This window comes from Herpailurus yagouaroundi, unplaced genomic scaffold (genome assembly GCF_014898765.1).
Source record: "Herpailurus yagouaroundi ecotype Mexico unplaced genomic scaffold, PumYag 100, whole genome shotgun sequence".
Lineage (NCBI taxonomy): Eukaryota > Metazoa > Chordata > Mammalia > Carnivora > Felidae > Herpailurus > Herpailurus yagouaroundi.
In genome coordinates, this window is record NW_024412391.1 from 65,202,963 (window position 1) to 65,224,539 (window position 21,577).

At 35.7% G+C, this 21,577-nt stretch overlaps 1 protein-coding gene across 3 annotated transcripts in view; it reads right to left on the reverse strand.

Annotated features, from left to right (window-relative positions):
- The window catches only part of ANKIB1 (ankyrin repeat and IBR domain containing 1), a 156,107-nt gene that overhangs the window by 78,673 nt on the left and 55,857 nt on the right, over positions 1 to 21,577 (reverse strand). For all 3 annotated transcript variants that reach the window (XM_040472703.1, XM_040472700.1, XM_040472702.1), the window contains exons 2-3: positions 14,020 to 14,298; positions 4,117 to 4,417 (exon numbers count right to left, since the gene is read on the reverse strand). In XM_040472703.1, coding sequence (XP_040328637.1) covers positions 4,117 to 4,417; positions 14,020 to 14,207 — 489 coding nt within the window. In that variant the 5' untranslated portion in view covers positions 14,208 to 14,298. The remainder of the gene's footprint in view (positions 1 to 4,116; positions 4,418 to 14,019; positions 14,299 to 21,577) is intronic.

Here is a 21,577-nt window from a genome sequence, read left to right on the forward strand (position 1 = left end):
ATTTGGCTTTCACAGAAAAGTTTGCTGACCCCTGGAAAAATTCTTTGAAATATAAAAAAATTAGAATTAGAGGGCCTTCATTTATCATTTGTCCTTATATATACAAGCATTTTCAACTTTCAAACAATTGCAGCCCACTCCTCTCTGTTACTTTTATTTCCTAAATGAGTTTGAATCATTTGTGAAACTCCAGATTTTCCTACTTAACGAAGTTTTGATAAATACACCAAAATGAGGATTCAATATAAGCACCTGGTTACAGAGTAGTCAACAGAGATTAAAAAGGAGGCTGGCCAAAAGAGAAAAGGAAGAGCTCTATTCTGCAAATGAGTGGCATGAGTTTGATGCAAAAAAACAAAAACAAAACCAAAAACCAGTCCAAGGTAAATTCAGGTATCAAGATTAGATATAGGGATACTGATGGCATCACTAATAGAAGGCAGTCATGAGGAGGAGCTAGAGGGTAGAAACGACTAAGTACAGTTTTTGAAATGTTGAATTTGACAGACTCTTGGAATATCAATACAAGGAAGTCAACTCAGCAGCAGTATAGCAGGAGAACTACACACTCGGTTGCCCTATCTTATATAGAGCCACTGATACCGCCACACTTGGAAGTTCCCAGAAGAACTCTATGATTAAGAGTTTTTTCTTATGTTATGTTGCATGTGTGTGTGTTTTGTACCTTTAGCTTACTATGCAACACAATTATTACAAGGAGAAGGGGAAGTTTTAAAGTTAATCTTTCATTTTTATGGTTTGAAATAATGAGCCAAAAAAAAACATAAAGAAAAACGAACCTTTTTAATTATTAAATGTACATAAGAAATTATCACCTGATGAGTTCATCAACTCTGTCTTTAAATAAACATAGAAAAACATTTTAAAGAATTAGAGAAGGTATATTTTCATAGAAATGAGTAAAAAAAAAAAAAAAGCTTGGCCTTAACTATGCAATCAAATAATCAATTTGGCCTTAAAGGCTATACACTGAAAATGGGGTCTATTTTATAGCAATCAAAGATCAACAGAAAATTAGTGCTAAAAGAGGTCTTTTGAGGTAATGGTGATAATTTGCTCCTGGATGGTTGGAACTGAAAACCTCAAAGAGATTTGGCGACCCACTCAAGGTACTACAGATAATCACTGTGAAGACTAAGTCCTTTAGCTTTACGAAAAAATTAATACCTGGTAACACTCTTTGAACTCAAGGAGTATGATACTACATGAAGATAACTATAAACTAATACTGTAAGAAGTATTGTTATTAGGTTCTTTATTTCAATGTATTTGTTTTATGTACTAGTATTATTAGAAAACACAGTAAGACATCTGGAAATTAATTATACTTCCCACGGAAACTCTTCTAGTTTAATTAGTAGTAAGCATTACCAAAAGTCATTCAAGGCCTAAGGCCGGGCAAGTGTACACTCATGTATATATACAAGATTAAAGATAACTTTATATAGGTAAAGTGATACGCTGGATGTTGAGGAAAACAAGAATAAATACAACCAAGGTATTTATAGGACTCTTTTTGGATTTTTACATTTGGGCAAAGAGTTCCTCTGAATACAGAAAAATGAAAATAGTCCCCAAACAGTGTGGTTTATGAATGTGATTTACTGACAGATCAAACAGTTGAAACATACACACACATTCATTCACACAAAGCAAATCATCAGGCCTGTTAATTCAGAATAAACCTAGCACTAATCTCCTTCACTGAGCAAAAAATAAAACTGGTAAAAACACTGTACTCAATTTTGGAGAACAATTTAAAAAGCATGTCATTGTAAACGTATTTCAAAATCAACAAGTACTAAAGCAATGCTTCTAGGGAATTTTTGGAGGCAAGATATTAAAGCAGCAAAATAAGAGAATTATTACTACTATCAAGAATATGCTATTATCTACTCTAACCCACTTGAGAAATATGCAATCTCATCAATAATGATGAGTCACTGTAGCAGAGATTCTTTCATAGGAGGTGGGCACAGAACAATACACAAAAAGGTTTGTATAAAAAGGAATTCAGGGCACCTGCATGGCTCAATTAGTTAAGCATCAGACTCTTGGTTTTGGCTCAGGTCATGATCTCACAGTTCGTGGGTCTGAGTCCCGTGTTGCGCTCTGCGTGGAAAGTGTGGAGCCTGCTTGGGATTCTCTATCTCTTCTCTCTCTGCTCTCTCTCTGTCTCAAAATAAATTAAATAAACTAAAAAAAAGTCAAGTCTCAGGAATTCTACTGATAGCACCACCATCCCCAAATCCTAGGATATCCTTCCACCACACTATAAATCAGTGTTAGAAAGCACTGCTTAAAAAAATAGTCTCAGGTTAAATGACTGTCACTAACTTGCTAGTGGGCAAAGGTGACACAATCTTAAGAGACAAAATAGCAAAGATTCTAAAAGATTTATTTATTTATTTATTTATTTATTTATTTATTTATTTATATTTATTTTTGATGTTTTTAAATGTTTTATTTATTTTTCAGACACACACACACACACACACACACACACACACACACAGAACTCAAAGCAGGCTCCAAGCTTCAAGCTGTCACCATAGAATCCAATGTGGGGCTCAAACCCACAAGCTGGGAGATCATGACCTGAGCCAAAGTCAGATGCTTAACCGACTGAGCCACCCAGCACTCCTAACTAAAAGATTTTTTTAAAGTTTGTTTGTTTGTTTGTTTGTTTGTTTGTTTGTTTGTTTTGAGAGAGAGTGTGAGTGGGGAAGGGGCAGAGAGAGAGAGGGAACAAGAGAACCCCAAGAAGCCTCTGTGCTGTCAGCATGGAGCCCAGTGCTGGGCTCAACCTCATGAACCGTGAGATGATGACCTGAGCTGAAATCAAGAGTCAGATGCTTAACCGACTAAACCAAGGCGCCCCAAAGATTCTAAAAAATTAACCGGTATCACAAATAATACCAATAAATAAATCATAAGATCAGAAGTATATATTTATAAAGTGTATATAAAAATATATATTTAAATAGATACGAATATATATTTAAATATACAAATTTATATATATTTATATTTTATATATTTATATTTATATCTATTTAAATATATATTTATATATGTAAGTATATACTTATATATATATACAAATATATATATATATATTTAAAGAAACACTAAATTTTCAGATATGTATTTCAATCTGATTAGGATCATTGCTTTTCCATCAAAGATCTACATTTTTGGTAACATAGATATTCTGTGATCCAATCTATAATGATCCCCACTCACACTTGAATATATCTACAAAAGAACTTTTATGAGTTATGTACAGATTGACATGAATGTACCTGAGAAAAACCCATTCTGTTGTATGTATAGTAGTGATGATACTATAAAGAGTAATGATTTCTTAGCTAAGATCCTGTATTATATGGCTGATTTTACCAAAGCCTGTTGTTATATATGACATATATATATGGAAAAATTCAAATGCAATATAGTCTTCAGGAGCACATTAACATTAATGAAGATTAAACAGAAAATCAGCACATTTTAAATTACAAATGTTTTGGGGCACAGAGCCTGCTTGAGAGAGGGGGATTCTCTCTGCTCCTCCCCAGCTTACATACTGCACACCCCCCAAAATATTTAAAAAATACAAAAATAAATTACAAATGTTTTTTTAAAAGAGTGAAATAAATATATTCATTAATATTTATCCCTTGCTTAGGGAACTGATCAATTCTAGATAATACAGCTGTAAGTGACACTTGCTAAGATGTGCCACATCTAATATGTATAAACTGGTTTCTAAAAATCAACGCAAAAGTAGAACATATCTCTACTAAAGCTGTTGCTCTCAGTGACAGGGTTTAATTGATGACTGTTATCTTCTGGGATGTTAGCCAATTTTTAACTGCTATTGATTCCATTTTATTCCCAAGGTAGACTTGTTTATGGATTTGTTTTTAATCTTTCCCTAAAATAAGGGAATGAGTTTATTTAAAATGGGTTCAGATTCTTGTAGAACCACAAAGCAGACAAAAAGGACTAAAGTAACTGTTAAGCAAAACAAGCTCTGATTATTACGTATTACCAAATACACAACTTTTAGAGTATTAGAAAACAAAGTTTTACCTCTACACAGGTTTTCATCCCTGAGGCAGCAGCATAGTGTAGGGGTGTGTTTTTTTTGTTATCAACAGCATCAATAGCTGCTCTCTCATATTCGCCTTGGTCAAGTTTTGCTCCTTTCCATCTTAAGATCATCTGCAGACAATCTGCTCTTCTGAAATCATCTTCTGCCGGGCGTGCTAAGCGAGGATGAAGGGCTCCTTCAGATATCATAATTTGAGGTCCCATACACAACAAATGCATAGATGTTTCATTGTGCACATTCCGTTTATTTGGATTTCCATCTCTACCAAAAAGAAAAGTCCTAAAATGGTAAAGAAAAAATGAAAACCAGTTTCTTTCTATCTTGAAATAAGAACACACAGAAGATAAATTTAAAAGATAAACTCTATTCCTAAGATGTTAATAAAATGTCTATTGAAGTACTGTTTTACAATAAGCTAAATGACTAATTCTTACAGTTATAAAAACTCCATTCTAGAACAAAATACTAAAAGAAAGAAAGCTGAATATCTTTATGGTATTGGCTAATAAAAAAAGAGGGATAGGAAGAGGAAAAGGAATGAAAAATGAAGAAGTGAAGAAAAAAGGGAAGACAAGAAAAAAGGAAGGGGAGGAGGAAAGAAAGCAACAGAAAGGGCTATGTATAGACTAATATGTCAATTACATAGATGCTTTAGGGTACACTCTTACACATTTCACGGCAACTTTTTTTTCTTTATTATTCTTCCCTATTTCTCTCAGGTACATCTTTACTTAGTAAGGATGGTGGCAATGAATAGAAGTACAGCGAGTAATGCATAAGTCTAATTTTTAGACCTAGGAAAAATTTTTCTACTTGATAGTCATTGCCTAGCCTTTGAAAGAATAAGATATATATTTGTGCAGTGTAATACTGTTTGAGGAGAATAAGTTGTGGTTAGTCCTAGAAGACCAAGATCTAATTCCACAGTGATAGCCTTTACCAATGACAGGTCTAGGTGAGCTCCCTTAACTAATGCCAAACCTAGACCTGACAGTTATGCCTATTTCCCTGATACATCTTTGTATTAGGATCATAGGATTAATAACTGAGCCAATTTAGTGGCTATAATAGGATATTGGAAAATAGGGTGGGAAAAACAGCTGCAATATAGTCAGCCTATATGAGAACACACAAATGCATTATGAAATGGGCATATAAGTCCCATAACTGATGATGAATGCCTACATTTACTGTGGAGGGCTGATATCATTTGCATTTCTATGCCCAAGTCCAGAATAGCAATGGGAGGGTAGCAGAGCCAAACTCTAACCCCTAGTTACAGTTGGGTTGCTTTTAGATTAGTTTCAGCTTAGACATATGGGTCTGATTGAAAAAACTAACCATAAAGGAACTAGGATGGACTCTTCAATTTGAATGAGTTAGCCAAGCTGGGAAGCTCTTATGAGAAAAAGGCTGAGTAAGAAGAGGTCCTATATATCATTTAGTCTCTCTTTCAGTTTATTCAGGAGACCTCAGGTCCTCATCAACACGGAAAATTTAATGCAAGTTGGAAGGAGGTCAGTTGATACAGAGAGATCTCTTTCTCTTATTAAAAATCTCTAGGTCCTCCCCAATATAGAGAAGAGGCAGATCATTTTGCAAATGTTCTCATATCCAATCTGCCAGACTCTGATTAATCAAACAAAAAAGTTTATTATTCTGAAGTTAAAATATTAAAATAGCTTCTTTATACGTATTTACTCAGGAAAGGTTCTTAAATTTATTAGACATAGTACCACACCTCTATAAACATTCTGTGCTAAAACTATAAATGGGGATAGGAAAGGCTAGATAAAATGTGGCTTACACAGAACCCTACAGAATCTGAATTTTATTTTCTAAGTAAATTTTTAAGAAATGAATTTTTTGTTATGAATTAAATGCTTCTTAGAAAAGGTTTTAATTTTGAATATACTTTTAGAATATCATTTTAATTTTAGTTATCCACTAGAATCACACTATATAATTCAACCATTATAAATACATATTATCATCAATTGTTGACATGGGGAAAATATTGTATGTTTTCCTTTTTTTTTTTTAAACTTATAAGCAATATTATGGTCATATATACAAACAAAACTACCCATGTTCCTGCCTCCCTAAAACAACTGTTAGAATTATTCTGTATACTTGGGGCACCTGGGTGGCTCAGTTGGTGGCATCCGACTTTGGCTCAGGTCATTATCTCACAGTTTGTGGGTTCAAGCCCCTCATCAGGCTCTGTGCCGACAGCTTACAGCCTGGAGCCTGCTTCAGACTCTGTGTCTCCCTCTCTCTCTACCCTTCCCCCGCTTGTGCTCTGTCTCTCTCAAAAATAAACAAACTTAAAAAAAGATTTTTTTAAAGAATTCTGTATTCTCTTCTAGTTTGAGGTATAGTGTATGTGCTGCCGAAGCGAGCACTAGTTTGAGGTATAAACATTCATAGCTAGACTTCATAATTTTTTATTGTATAGAATACTAAGATTTATGTTTCCCGTTTCTCCTATAACCAGACATTTAAGTGATGCCAAAGTTTTTCTATTTAAAGTAACACTGTGTTGAATGTCATTGTTCCTATAGATATTTATTTCTTATAAGTAATTTCCTTTAGGATAAATTTTCAGAAGTAGATTTACCTAGACAGAAGATATGAACCATGTATTAGTTGTTAATGAGCTATTTATTATGTAACTTGCCCAAGATCACATAGCTTAAAAATGACAGAATTGGGATTAGAGCCTGGCAGTCTATATTACATGTCATGTTCTTGACCAGTCTATTACACTGCTGGCTTGAGAGATCTACGGTGCTGTCTTGAGAGATCCCCAATGCTGTGTCACCAGTCTAGATCATAAGAGTAATATATATTCAATTCATCTGTCAAAATTATAGCAAGAAACTGCTGTGACACTGTACTGAGGATTTCAGGAAGAACAGGATATAGACCCTGCCTTAGAATTCCCACTTCAATATGACTCTAATCTTATCAATGCGTTGAAATGGCCCTCGTCACATCACCAGGAATTTCCCAAGAACTAAATTTATCATCATTGTCCTTCTCAAATATCTCTTTTTTCTTTTTTCTTTTAAATTTATTTATTTAAACTCAAGTTAGTTATCATACAGTGTAATACTGGTTTCAGGAGTAGAACCCAGGAATTCATCACTTACATATAACACCCAGTGCTCATCCCAACAAGTGTTTTCCTTAATGCCCATCCCAACTCAACTCTCTTCCAGTAACCCTCATTTTGTTCTCTGTCTTTAAGAGTCTCTTATGCTTTGCTTCCCTCTCTATTTTTATCAAATTTTTCTTAAACATTTTTTTAGCACTTCTCTTTACCCATGATGATAGCTCTACTTCCTAACCCCTTATTGGAAGCGAATTCAGTTCTTGAATCCATTTTCTTCTTCATATAACCTTCTTCCTTCAGAGAGCAAATCTGTTCTCAAAGCCATCTATTTTTCAATGGTTTCTGTGAATATGTTTTGAAATGGTAAAGTATTATCAGAACCCAAATGATAGACAATGGTGGTGGAATCACAGTTGTTTTTTTTTTTTTAATTAATTTATTTATTTTGAGACAGACATAGTGCAAGGAGGGGAGAGACAGAGAGAGAAGGAGAGAATCCCAAGCAGGCTCCCTGGAGCCCAATACGGGGCTTGATCTCAGGAACTGTGAGATCATGACTGGAGCTGAAATCAAGAGCTGAACGCTTAACCAACTGAGCCACCCAGGTGCCCTGGAATCATGGTTCTCTTAAAGGGCTTCTATTATTACTTTTGTGATATTTGTTAATGCTCTATCATCCTGTCTGATTTCTTGTCTGACCTCTAGACCATATTCTAACTCTTTATAGGCTCCTTTCTTCTGCATATTCCACTATCATCTCATATTCAACTGATCTCCCTCCAAAATAATAGTCAGCCCTGCCAGGGCCTCAATTTCTTGCCATTAACATTCTTATTCTTCCAGTCGCTAACATGTATATATTCTCTTCAGTTTCTTTTAAACCTTCTCTTTCATGCAACAAGTATTTATTGAGCAGTTGTAACTTGGCAGGTATTATTCTAAAACTTAGGCATATTGTGAAGAAAACAAATTAAGTCCCTGTCCTTATGGGGTTTGCAGGCAAGGAGGGGTAGGAGAGGAGAACTTCAATCCATTTAATTCATTAAAAGAACTTAACTCCTAAAATACAAGAGTCAAAAAATAGAAATCAACAATTAGAAACTCTTTTCATTCTCAAAGCTTGATATTAATGTATGTTCTAATAAAGGTCTTAGATTTTATTTACACCATAAGATAGTCCCCTTTTATTTCCAAAGAAGCAAAAGAGGCTACTCTCTAAAATCTAAGGAACAGCATAATTCCCACTTTATACATGACTTTCCAGAAGATAGAACTAAAAAGTTATATATCCCAACTAGGACACACTGACACACTGACTGCAAGTCTAACAGTCTTTTTGCTATATTAAGTAGTAGCTATTTATGAATATGGATTTAGTTTCTCATGAATAAGGCAATGTGGTATGGTATAAGGTAAATACAGAGAATTTGGGTTCAGAGAGATATGGAGCTCCTAAACTGTAAACTAACCTTCTTTAACCTTATTATTCTGCCTAAGAAGAGAGGAAATTTATGCCTGCTGTTGCAGGTACCATAAAACTAAAGGAAATGGTGATAAAACCAAAGTCTTATTCCACATAGAGGCTTTATTTACTTTCTGGCTGCTAGGTCCTTGACTAAATATATCTACCTTTGTCTATCCATATATATTTTATGGGTTAGGAATCTAGCCAAGCTGAGCCTAGGGTATATACTGAAGCCAGCAGACAGGTACTCCAGATTAAATGAGGCATCATGAGAAAATAATGGCCATCAATTTGTCAGAAAGTCTACAAGGTTAAATACAGTGAAATATTTGAAGCTTTTTAACCACAAATAATTGAAACAGACTTGCTATTTTATTTAATATTGATGAGTAAATGCTATTTATCTTTATTCTATATGACAGTGTTAAGAAGAGTAATTTCTTGGGGCACCTGGGTGGCTCAGTTGGTTGAGCGTCTAACTTTTTTTTTTTTTTTTTTTTTTTTTGAGAGAGAGAGAGAGAGAGAGGGCACAAGTGAGCAAGGGGCAGAGAGACAGAATCCCATGAGGGGCAGTCCCACAAAGGGCAGAGAGTGGTAGAGAAAGAAAGAGACAGAGACAGAGAGAGAGAGAAGCAGGGCTTGCGTTTTACCTGAAGTAGGGCTTGTGCTCACCTGATGTGGGATTGGAACTCACGAACTGTGATACCATGACCTGAAATGAGGTCAGATGCTTAATGACTGAGCCACCCAGATGCCCAAGTGTCAAGCGCTGGACTCTTAATTTCAGCTCAGGTCACAATCTCACAGTTCATGGGATCAAGCCATGCATTAGGCTCCATGCTGACAGCGCTAAGCCTGTTTGGGATTCTCTCTCTCCCTCTCTCTCTCAAAATAAATAAATATTTACAAAATATATAAAAAGATATTTAAAAATATTTATTCATAAAAAAACCAATACACAGTAAACATTCTTAACATCCTAAAATGAAAAAAAATACTTAACAAATTAAGCAAGAGGAATGGCATTGTTTTACATGTTTATAAATTTTTTTTAATGTCTAGCTAACAGAAGACAAACTCATAGTATTCTATCTGTTGTGATACGTTACTTTGGTTCAAAGCATATGAAGAAAATCTAGCCTTTATATAGTTAGAAAAGTAGTATTCTAAAATGCCTTTTCAGATAACGTGAATATTCATATTTGATACAATACCAGAAATTTACCAAGTGGCCACTTCTTAGGTTATTTGTAATGTAAAACCTGAAATCATATCAATGACTTTTTGTACTCTGTTACATTAAAAGCTATTGGTCTACCTTGCACTTTGAATAAATCTTTTACCCATGCATAATTTAAAAAAATCATATACTATCTTTTGAAAAATACTGATTCACTGAGTTATACAGATCTTCTAGATATTGTCACTTTTCACCATACAATACTAAGGAAAATCACGTTATCACACTGCTAATCTTATAATAAAAGTCTTTAAGTACTGGGAAGCTGCCAAGCTAAAGACAGTGATACAAGTTTTTTAAATTTGAATATTCACCTGAAGGCTCAAATTTTATAATTTTCAACAAATACTGTCAGCTTCTCTTTGAACTGATAGGCTCACATAATTCATTTTCAAGAAAATGTGAACCAAGTATCTCAGTCTGAATAACCAACATTTTTGTTGTGATTAGTTTAAAATAGTGTTTCATGAAAAAAGCTGTGGTTGCAGCTTGCAACTCAAACAACAGTACAAGTGTTCTTATTCAAAGCTATCATGATACTTCAGTACGCAGAGCTGCTTCAGGCACTCTTCCCATCTGCCACATGGAATATTAAGATGTGTACTGAAGGATGGAGATTAATTAAAAATAATAATTTTTACTGCTTCATCAAGGACACTTCTAAGGGAAATGCTTGGCCTTTCTTTTCTAAAAACAGCAAGTGGCTAGCAGTAATGAATACAACGATTGCTAGTTAAGGTTGGGTGCCACTGTTTTAATTCATCTACAGGCATCAGCAGTTTTAGCCTCCAGTTTTTGCGCTTTCACTGCAAACGTCAACACGGTGAAAAGGGCAAATAACACTTTAGCATTAGTACAAAAATAGATTTGACCACATGTACCTCCTAAGAGTCTCAAGATCCAGGAATCCTCAGAACACACTTAAGAATTACTACATTAGATAATTTTCTTAATAGTGTTTTCCAATTTTAGAACGTGTATTTGTAAATTACACTATAAATGGTTAAAAAACATTTTGCTACTTGTTTTTTATGTTAAAATATACACATTATTTTAGTAATAATATGTAAATATATTTTAGTTTAGTATTCCAAGCAAGTTTTTTTGTTTTTTTTTTTTAAATTTTTTTTTTTCAACGTTTATTTATTTTTGGGACAGAGAGAGACAGAGCATGAACGGGGGAGGGGCAGAGAGAGAGAGGGAGTCACAGAATCGGAAACAGGCTCCAGGCTCTGAGCCATCAGCCCAGAGCCCGACGCGGGGCTCGAACTCACAGACCGCGAGATAGTGACCTGGCTGAAGTCGGACGCTCAACCGACTGCGCCACCCAGGCGCCCCCCAAGCAAGTTTTAATTAATCATGTAACAAGACTTGATACTAAATATTATTATAGTGTTCAATGTTAGGAAGCTAATGCAATACAACAGTTCTGTAATCTCAATATAAATATCTAACTTCAAAAAAAGAAAGCTTTAATAGATTAAGCATTCAATAGCTAATCTATTGAGAACATTACCAAGTGTCTAGCACTGTATTTACAATCTTTAAAATGAAGGGGAGAAAATGAGTTTAATAATAAGATGGTTTAGAATCTAAGTTGTAGGAATTTCAGAAAACAAAAAATACTGCAGGTCAGAGTAGTTGTAGATAAATTAATGAAAAAGGCAGAAACCAAGTTAGGACTTAAAGGAGAGGGAATCAGAGAAGAAAGAAAACATTGGAGAATCAAGGAACAACAGGAATAAAGTGAAGGAGGTAGCATTTCTAAAGGTGGGGAAAGTACAAAGGAAGTCAATCAACTAGTCCCAATGATGAGAGCATGCTAGAGAGTAATGAGATTGGGTAGAATGAGGGCAGAGTCAAAAGAGCTTTGGAAGCCAAAGAGAATAATGCAGACAATAGGGTATTGTTACAGTTTTGTCATGACAGAAAAATATTAAAAAGGATACAATTGAGCAAGATTAATCTGGCCACGAGATTACGACAAGAAAAGATTTGCAAAAAGAACATTTAGGAATCAGGTAATTTCAATATTGGGAGCACTGGTTGATAAGAGTGAGCTAAGTTTGGGGCAATGGGAATAGAAAGAAATGAATTCCAGAGATAAGACTTAGTGAACTTCATATCAGCAGCAGGTTAGGTAAAGGAGAAGAGTAAGTCAAGGATGATTTGAAGATGTTTAGGGTTACAGAGATGAGAAGTAATAACATTACTGAATACATATTGTATCCTAGGCAGCATGATAGACGTATAACACATTAATTAAATTGTCCCACAGCTGTATGTAATAGCAATCTATTTTACAGATAAGGGAACGAAAGCCCAGAGTGATGAAGTAACTTGCCTTGCTAATAAGTGGCTTAGGCAGCCCTGACACATAGGTTTATCTAACTGGAGAGATAAAAGGCTATCACAATGGTTAAAAAGCCTGAAGCCTACAAGTCATTTGCCTAGGCAATTAGCTTTGTCACTTACAAGCTGCTAGAGACCTGACAAGTTGCTTAATCTTTCTGTTCCTGTTTTCTCACCTCTAAAATACAGACAGCAAACTACTTCACAGAGGTGTAATAAGGATTAAATGAGATAATGCATGGAGACACTGTTAATAGTGCCTAGAAAATAGTAACCACTCAATACATTTGCTATTATCATATCAGCACAATATACTAGTGTCATTAACAGAGAGAAAACCCAGTTTGGGAAGAAAAAACATAAAATTCCAAACAAGATGAGTTGGAGGTGGCTTCTTTAAAGTTAATATTTTCTTTTCTTTTTTTTTTTTTTTTTTTGAGAGAGGGGGTGCAAGTGAGCAAGGGGCAGAGACAGAGGGAGAGAGAGAGAGAATCCTATGCACTATCAGTGTGGAGCCTGAAGCAGGGCTTGAATTCACCCCATGAGGGGCTCAAGCTCACCCCATGCAGGACTCAAACTCAGAAACCATGAGATCATGACCTGAGCCGAAGTCAGAGCCACCCTGGAGCCCCATAAAAATATTTTCTTGTGTGATTTTATAAAACTGTTGTTTACTTTGTATAAGATACTATGCTAGATGCTAAAAGTACAAAGAAGGAAGGTAGGTAAAAGGGTAATTTAGGTAGAGAGAAGATAGACAAATTATAAAGTACAATGATACACTATATACCAAATAAGCAATACATACAAACAAAAAAAAGCCCCAGAAGTTAAAAAAAAAAAAAAAAAAAAAAAAGATTGAGGTTCCCTTGACAGGCTAAGATAGATAAAGCCTGCACAGGACCTTGGAGGAAGCATAAGACTTAGATAAGAAAGAGAAAGCTGAGAAAAGTAAGGAAGGAGATCTGTCAGAAGAGCAGCATGCACAGGGCAGACAGCTCACATGACATGTTTCAGAGAAACCAAAAGGAGCAGCTTAATGTGAACAACAATTTGCATTAAAAGATACATTAAAAAGGTTGAAAGTTTTTTTTAATCAAGTTCTAAAGAGCTTTGAATACTGCTTTATGGACTGTATTTCACTATGTAAGCAAAGAAGCGTCTCTTTAGTTTTCTAGCATCAGACTTCTCTAGCTACATATCTACTTCTAAAAACACTAAATTTGTTTTAGAACTACCATCCTCTGCGTCTTTCATTTTATAAGCTAGCACATATAAAATACGATCATACTCAAATACGATCATGACTAGATGAGGCAAATGCATCTGTTCTGTCACCTTAAACTAGCTAATCAGAGCTTATAACTTTGCCGTAGGCACCATTTTTTGACAGCTGATAAGTACTTTTCTAGAATTGAAATGCTATAAATTAAACACTAAATTATTACCAAGATATCATGCCATGAAACATACTGAGGATCTAAATAAATTTACAGCCACAAGAATACGTGAACCAACCTCACTATTAGAATTTCTGGTCTAATTTAGGCATGATAAAAAAATCATAATAACTTTAGCATTATCAGTTTTAAAAGTTTATTAGAATACCATAAAACATGCACATATGCACATATATATTTTCAAAGATCAAGGATTTTTTTTCCCTTTCACTAATTTATTATTAATTGGTTTACAGTATTACTTACCCTAGTATTCTATTCATTCCATGTCTAGCAGCATAGTGTAACGGAGTATTGTGCTGGTAGGGCTCTCCATAAGATATATTTGGATCAAGGGATTCTTTTAGCTGAGGGTTGTTTTCATATATTTGGCAGGCCAGGTTTTCATCACCATTGATAAGTGCTTTACGGAATTTGGTGGTTGTATTTCCCATGTTTTCTTTTGTTTTTTTTTGATAGGCAGTGGCACTTTTTTCCTTCCCCGTTCAGCCACTTCTTAAATGTTTCTGCAACATGTTTCACATTCTAATGGAAGAAAAAATTATCAAATTAGATTGTGAAGCAGTACTCTAAAAAAACAATAACACAATTAGGAACACTAATAAAACATAGGAAGCATATACAAGAGAACAAAATAAATTACATTTTGCCAAATTCATCTTAACAGCCAAAAAAACTCAAATTTTTAACATTGCTCAAATTAACTTCTTGTTAAACTGTACCATTTACCCGCACAAAAACTTTAAGGCTGCACTTTGTACTATGAAGGTTATTGTACTATGAAGGTTATCTACATATATGAGACTTTCAATTTTCCTCTTCACATAGGCAGGAAATAACTTGACTGAATTTTATGATTGCATACACTTAAATCTCTGTATAAATTATGTATAAGATGACTCGGCCAATTTTTGGGAGAGTAAAAAAATGTAGGAAATTTTGCTCATACATGAACTTCAGAATAGGTGTTAAGTTATAATAAAAAAAACACACAGTACTTGGCTAGCATGCTCAATAAATGCTAGTTTTGCTCCATTCCAATAAATCTTCCTTCCTTCCATCCTTCCTTTCTTTCAGTTATTTATTTTGAGAGAGAGAGAGAAGAGGAGGGGAAAGGAAGGGAGGGGAGGGGAGGGGAGGGGAGGGGAGGGGCGAGGAGAGGAGAGGAGAGGAGGAGAGAAGAGAGGAGAGAAAATCCCAAGCAGGCTCCGTGCTATCAGCACAGAGACTGGTGCAAACACACAATGTGTGAGAGATCATAACCTGACCTAAAATCAAGAGCTGGATGCTTAACGGACTGAGCCAACCAGGAGCTCCTCCAACAAATGTTTCTGAATCTATTCTTGAACTATGATCAAAATTAGTGATAAAGGAAATAGCTATGTGAAGGCAGGTATGAAATAAAAGGACTCTTCAAAGAACGATCAGTATAGATGGAGTTGAGGGTATCTAGTATTGAATTCACAGAAGATAAAAAATGAAAATAGGTTAATGAAAATAGGTTGGGGCCAACTAAGAAACTTCTACTTTAATCTGTAAAGAATGGGTAATTAAAGGCTTTTATGCATGGCAGTGATACAATTATTTTATGCTTTAGAAAATTAACCATTGGGACAGCGTAGAAGACAGACTGGAAGGAGAAAAATTAGAGGCAGAATACAGAGTCCATCATGTTACCCATTAACTCAGTGAGCGGCAGGCTGGACATTAAAACATAGCTTTTAAAAAAATTTGAAAACAATATGTACTTGTTCAATACAAGTTTTATATAGGGTAGTAACAGTTTCAACATAATACAAATTAACAGACTAAAAAACAAATGAGTTATTTTAAAAGCTTGCTACAAAACAGAGGCTCTCCACCTCGGCTATACATTGAATAACATGGAGAACCTCAGGGTCCCAACAGCCAAGCTACACTCCAGACTAATTAAATCAGTTTCTAGGGGGTGGCACACAGGCACTGGTATTTCAGCTTCCTTGGGTGACTTCAATGTGCACACACTACTGTAAAAAAACTCCTAACTCCATCTAGGCAAATGGTTACATCTGAGAATGTAGATGAAGGTGAACAGGCAGGATAAGACATGTACTAAACCTATTTTAGAGACAGGTGTTGACTAATGACTATAGCAGCATTGGCACACATCTATACTTAATGAAGTCACCATTTGAGTCTTTTAAGGGCTCTTTGTTATTGACATTTTTACTTTAAATATGCAAATACATACGCATAGTAGGATGAATAAAGAAAACCAAAAGATAACTGGAAGATAACCACAATTAGCATTTTTATATATAACTACCCTATTTATAATGTATGCAAATGTGTCTTATGCATAACATATACACTATAAATATTTATATACATAAACTGGATCACACTACATAATTAAAAAATTTTCATTTAATTTTCCAGAGGGTTGATGAACTAACTTTAGACTAACGTACTACTCTTTTATTATTTCATCTAGAATAAAGAAAATCCCTCCCAAAGACAGTCTTCTACTTATCGTAATATACTATAGACACTTTGGAGATTTTTCAGGGACACCTAGTATTTTTTTCTTTTGTTTTTCATAAAATCTAGGAGCCATGTGTTTATTCTCAGTGAAATAATTTGTGTTTTGTCGTATTGCTTCATGCACTTTAAGGATTTATTATTTTTAATGAGAACTCCATTCAGTTTACTGTATATTTCAATCTATACCCAAATATAAAATATATCATGTAGATTCTAAGCGTCTTACCTAAAGGATTTGAAAACATACAGTTGTTTAGTCTTACCTTTCTTCCCTGTTAGAATGTAGCTCAAATTATAAACATTTTTGGAGTTTGGATTAGATTAATAAACAACATATTTTCTTTGATTTACATTATACTTTAGCTAATATTCTATAAGAAAAGTAAATTCTATCCAAGATGTGAAAAAAAGAAATATCTAATAAAGCAATGTTATCTTGGAGTAATTATTTGAAATAACAGGATACTTAAAAAAAACAATAATTCTCTAAATGTGCACTGAACATTACTGTCACTCATGGTGAAAAGCATAATGGCATCTCTAAATCTTTTTGTGGTTCTCAGTTATTTTAAGGTCTGTTTCATTTTTTTAATTTGAGTTCAATAAACCTGAAAGTCAGCAGGAAATGCGTCACTTAAAATTCATAGCTCCATTAGCTCAGATTATTCTCATGTCTTATCTAGAAATTTACCAGATGTGTCCTTTAACTTTTTCATAGCCACAGCTAGTATAACCTGAAGTGACTGTTTCCTCTGAATCAAACTCTTAAATAATATGTTCCCAACTCCAAGATAAATTTATGTATAGAGTTTCATGAAGCAGGTGATAGATTACCAAAGAGGTGAAAATAATTCCTTATTTGGGGGTTTTAAGTTTTACAGGAAAATCTATACAAAGTTTCAACTGTCAGTGGTAGAATACAGCATCTGATAAGTATTTAATGAAAAAAGTAAGAAAAATATAGACTATCAATGGACTCTAGAAAGCTTTCTCCAATTCCTGATTAATTTAACTGTGAGGAGCTCTATAACTCTTGCTTTAAATCTTTGTCTCTCAACTTCTGTTTTCATAGGTTAATAATCTGCAACAAAAATTCAAGGGCACTTAAATTAATAAACTATTACCAGAAGTCTTTTATAGAATATGAAGTTCTTCAGAAATAACTTTCTCTTATCTGTTTCCACACAAGTAAATTATTTTTAAAGTCATAATTACAGATTAAAATTGTTGACCTAAATGAAGTAATTGGCTTCCATTCTTCACTTACCTAGAAGAAAACCCATTACATACATACACACACAAACACATTCATTCACCATCTACCCCCAATTCATCTTTCTTCAACTGTCTGCCATATTGATAAGAATAACAATTGTAAATCTACAACTAAACGTCTCTTTAGCCAGAATAGAAACAAACAGAAAGTTTATTCAAACAGTAAGTCCCAACCTCATTCCACTCTAGGTTGAGAGATGTACCTCAAAGAAGATTCGAGAAAGCTCTACACCCAGAGAAATGGATTGTCATTGCAATAATACTTACAGAGAAGGAGAGGATGGTTTAAGAACTGACTCTAAGAGAACTTTCAAAGGACAAGGTAAAAAAGAAAAAGAAAAAAGAAATAAGGATAGGAGAAAAAAAGCCAGGAAAAGTCAATATACTACAGCAGACAAAAACCACGTGGACAAATAATATATTAAGTTATCAACTCTGTTCATTCACCATTCAACAAGCACTTTTAAACTGTAGTTATTTTCATTTGTCACTATGCATCAGAATCACCTCAAGAGGTGATTTCAAGTGGTCTAGGGAGCACAAGGCCAGAACAGAATTTTAAAAGCTTCCTAGTTGATCAAACCCTGCAGGTCAGAGCTGAGGACCATGGACTCATTCTGAAATCATGCCAAACCATAGGTACTAGAAAGCAGTGTGATGGCATGGAAAGTGTAGGAGTTAGAAAGACTTGTGTTCAAATTCTATTTTTATATTACCAACTAACTTAACTTTTGAGTTGTTTCTTCATCCGTAAACCAGTAGTACATCTACTTTCTTCAGCCAACTAAAATAAATGACCAAACATAAGCATCATTGTACCTATGGAATTTATATTCTAGTGGGAGTAGAGGAGATAAACATTGTAAGGCTTTGATTTTATTCTGTGTCCAACAGGAAGCCATTACAGGTTTTGAGCTACATCTTTCTCAGGGTTTAGCATTTTTAGAAAAATGCAATCATGGTTTATCCATGTTGACAAATTAATCAATAGTTCAACATTATTATTGCTGAGTAGTATTCAATTGCAAGGATGTACCACTAATATTCACATATTAAAGGACATGTTGATTGTTTCCAGTTTTGGGCAATTGTTAATAAAGCTATCATAACATTCACATACAAGTTTTGTGTGAATGTATACTTTAATGTCTCTTGGGCAAATATCCAGGAATGGAATTGCTGGGACATGTGCTAAGTCATTTGTTTAACTTCATAAGAAACCATTAAACTGTTTTCCGGAGTAGACATGCCAATTCATTCCTATCAGCCATGTATGAGAGTTACAGTTGGCTCTGTACCTCAGTCAGAATTTTGAATTATCAGTTTTTTGGTAGGCTTTTGTTGTTGCTGTTGTTGTTATTGTTGTTTTTTGTTGTTGTTGTTGTTTCTGTTTTTGATAGCCATTCGAACGGATGTATTGTGGTACCTCACAATGGTTTTAATTTCTATTTTCCTAATGATTAATGATATAGAACATGCTTTGATATGCTTACTGCCACAACTATATCTTGACTGTATATCTAAAATGTCTGTTTAGATCTTTTGACAATTTTTAAGGCGGATGACTGTTGAACTTGAGTTCCTTATACAGTCTGTAAAAAATAAGTCCTCCGTTAGAAATGTGGTTCGCAAATATTTCCTCTCGTCAGTAGCTTCTCTGAAAAGTCTCTTAACAGTGTCCATACGCCACAAGTTTTAAATTTTGAAGAAATCAAATTTATCATTTTTTTTTCCTTTGGACTGTGCTTCTGAAGTCATATATAAAACTTGCCTAACTCAGGTCACAGAGATTTTCTCCGATATTTTCTTTTAGGAGTTCTTTAATTTTACGTTTATATTTAAGTCCATGATCATTGTGAAATCATTTCTATATAAGGTTGAGGTGTGGATTGAGATTCATTATGTTTTATGTATGGACAGCTTGCTTTATTGAAAAGAGTATCCTTCCTCCACTGAATTAATTGCCTTTTTACCTCTACCAAAAACCAAATGACGAGCAAAGTGAATTCAACAATACATTAAAAGGCTCATATACCACCACGATCCAGTGGGATTTATTCCAGAGATGCAATGGTGGTTCTGGAGTAACTGCAATGGTTCAACACCTGCCAATCAATCAATGTGATACACCACATTAACAAAATGAAAGATTAAAAAATCGTATAATTACTCAATAGATGTAGAAAAAGTATCTGATAGGACCCTGGGAGATGCCGGCGTAGGAGGATGCTGGGCTCACCGCGAGTCCTGCTGATCACTTAGATTCCACCTACACCTGCCTAAATAACCCAGAAAACCGCCAGAAGACTAGCAGAATGGAGTCTCCGCAGCCCAGCGCAGACAAGAGGCCCACTGAAGAGGGTAGGAAGGGCGGAGAGGCGGTGCGCACTACACGGACTGGCAGGAGGGAGCCGGGGTGGAGGGGCAGCCTGCCGGTCAAGCAGAGCCCCCGAGTCTGGCTGGCAAAAGTGGAGGGGCCGGATGGAGTGTGTTCCGACAGCAAGCAGGACTTGACATCTGGAAGGTTATAAGCTAACAGCTCTGCTCTGAGAACGGGAGGGCTGGAGGACAACGGGAGGGAGAGTTATTGAGCCCTGGACGACAGAGCGCAGCTTGGCGGGGAACAAAGGCGCTCGCCAGTGCCATCTCCCTCGCCCATCCCCCAGCCAAAATCCCAAAGGGAACCGGTTCCTGCCAGGGAACTTGCTTGCACCGTGCAAACACCCAACGCTGTGCTTCTGCGGATCCATCCCTCTGGCGGGTCTGACCCCCTCCCGGTGTCACAGGGCCCCTCCCAAAGAGGATCTCCAAAGGAAAAGCCAGCTAAGCCTGCCCCTCCCAACCCACCCGCCCCTGTGCACCTTGCCGATCCACCCCAGCTAAAACGGCAGATCCTAAGCACCACAAGCCTGGCAGTGTGCAAGTAGCCCAGACAAGCCACACCACCCAAAGTGAATCCTGGCCCTAGGAGAGGGGAAGAGAAGGCACACACTAGTCTGACTGTGGCCCCAGCGGTGGGCTGGGGGCAGACATCAGGTCTGACTGTGGCCCCGCCCACCAACACAAGTTATTCTAGACAGCACAGGGGAAGTGCCCCGCAGTCCCACACCACGGCAGGGACTATCCAAAATGACGTAACGGAAGAATTCCCCTCAGAAAAACGTCCAGGAAATAACAACAGCTAACGAACTGATCAAAAAGGATTTAAACAATATAACAGAAAGTGAATTTAGAATAATAGTCATAAAATTAATCGCTGGGCTTGAAAACAGTATAAAGGACAGCAGAGAATCTCTTGCTACAGAGATCAAGGGACTAAGGAACAGCCAGGAGGAGCTAAAAAATGCTATCAATGAGCTGCAAAATAAAACGGAGACAACTACGGCTCGGAATGAAGAGGCAGAGGGGAGAATAGGTGAACTAGAAGATAAAATTATGGAAAAAGAAGAAGTCGAGAAAAAGAGATAAAATCCAGAGTATGAGGGGAAAATTAGAGAACTAAGTGATGCACTAAAGAGAAATAATCTACGCATAATTGGTATTCCAGAGGAGAAAGAGAGAGGGAAAGGTGCTGAAGGTGTACTTGAAGAACTAATAGCTGAGAACTTCCCGGATCTGGGGAAGGAAAAGGCATTGAAATCCAAGAGACACAGAGAACTCCCTTCAGACATAACTTGAATCGATCTTCTGCATGACATATCATAGTGAAACTGGCAAAATACAAGGATAAAGAGAAAATTCTGAAAGCAGCTAGAGATAAACGTGCTCTAACATACAAAGGGAGACCTATAAGACTCGTGACCGATCTCTCTACTGAAACTTGGCAGGCCAGAAAGGAATGGCAGGAGATCTTCAACGTGATGAACAGAAAAAATATGCAGCTGAGAATCCTTTATCCAGCAAGTCTGTCATTTAGATTAGAGGGAGATAAAGGTCTTCCCAAACAAACAAAAACTGAAGGAATTTGTCACCACTAAACCAGCCCTACAAGAGATCCTAAGGGGGA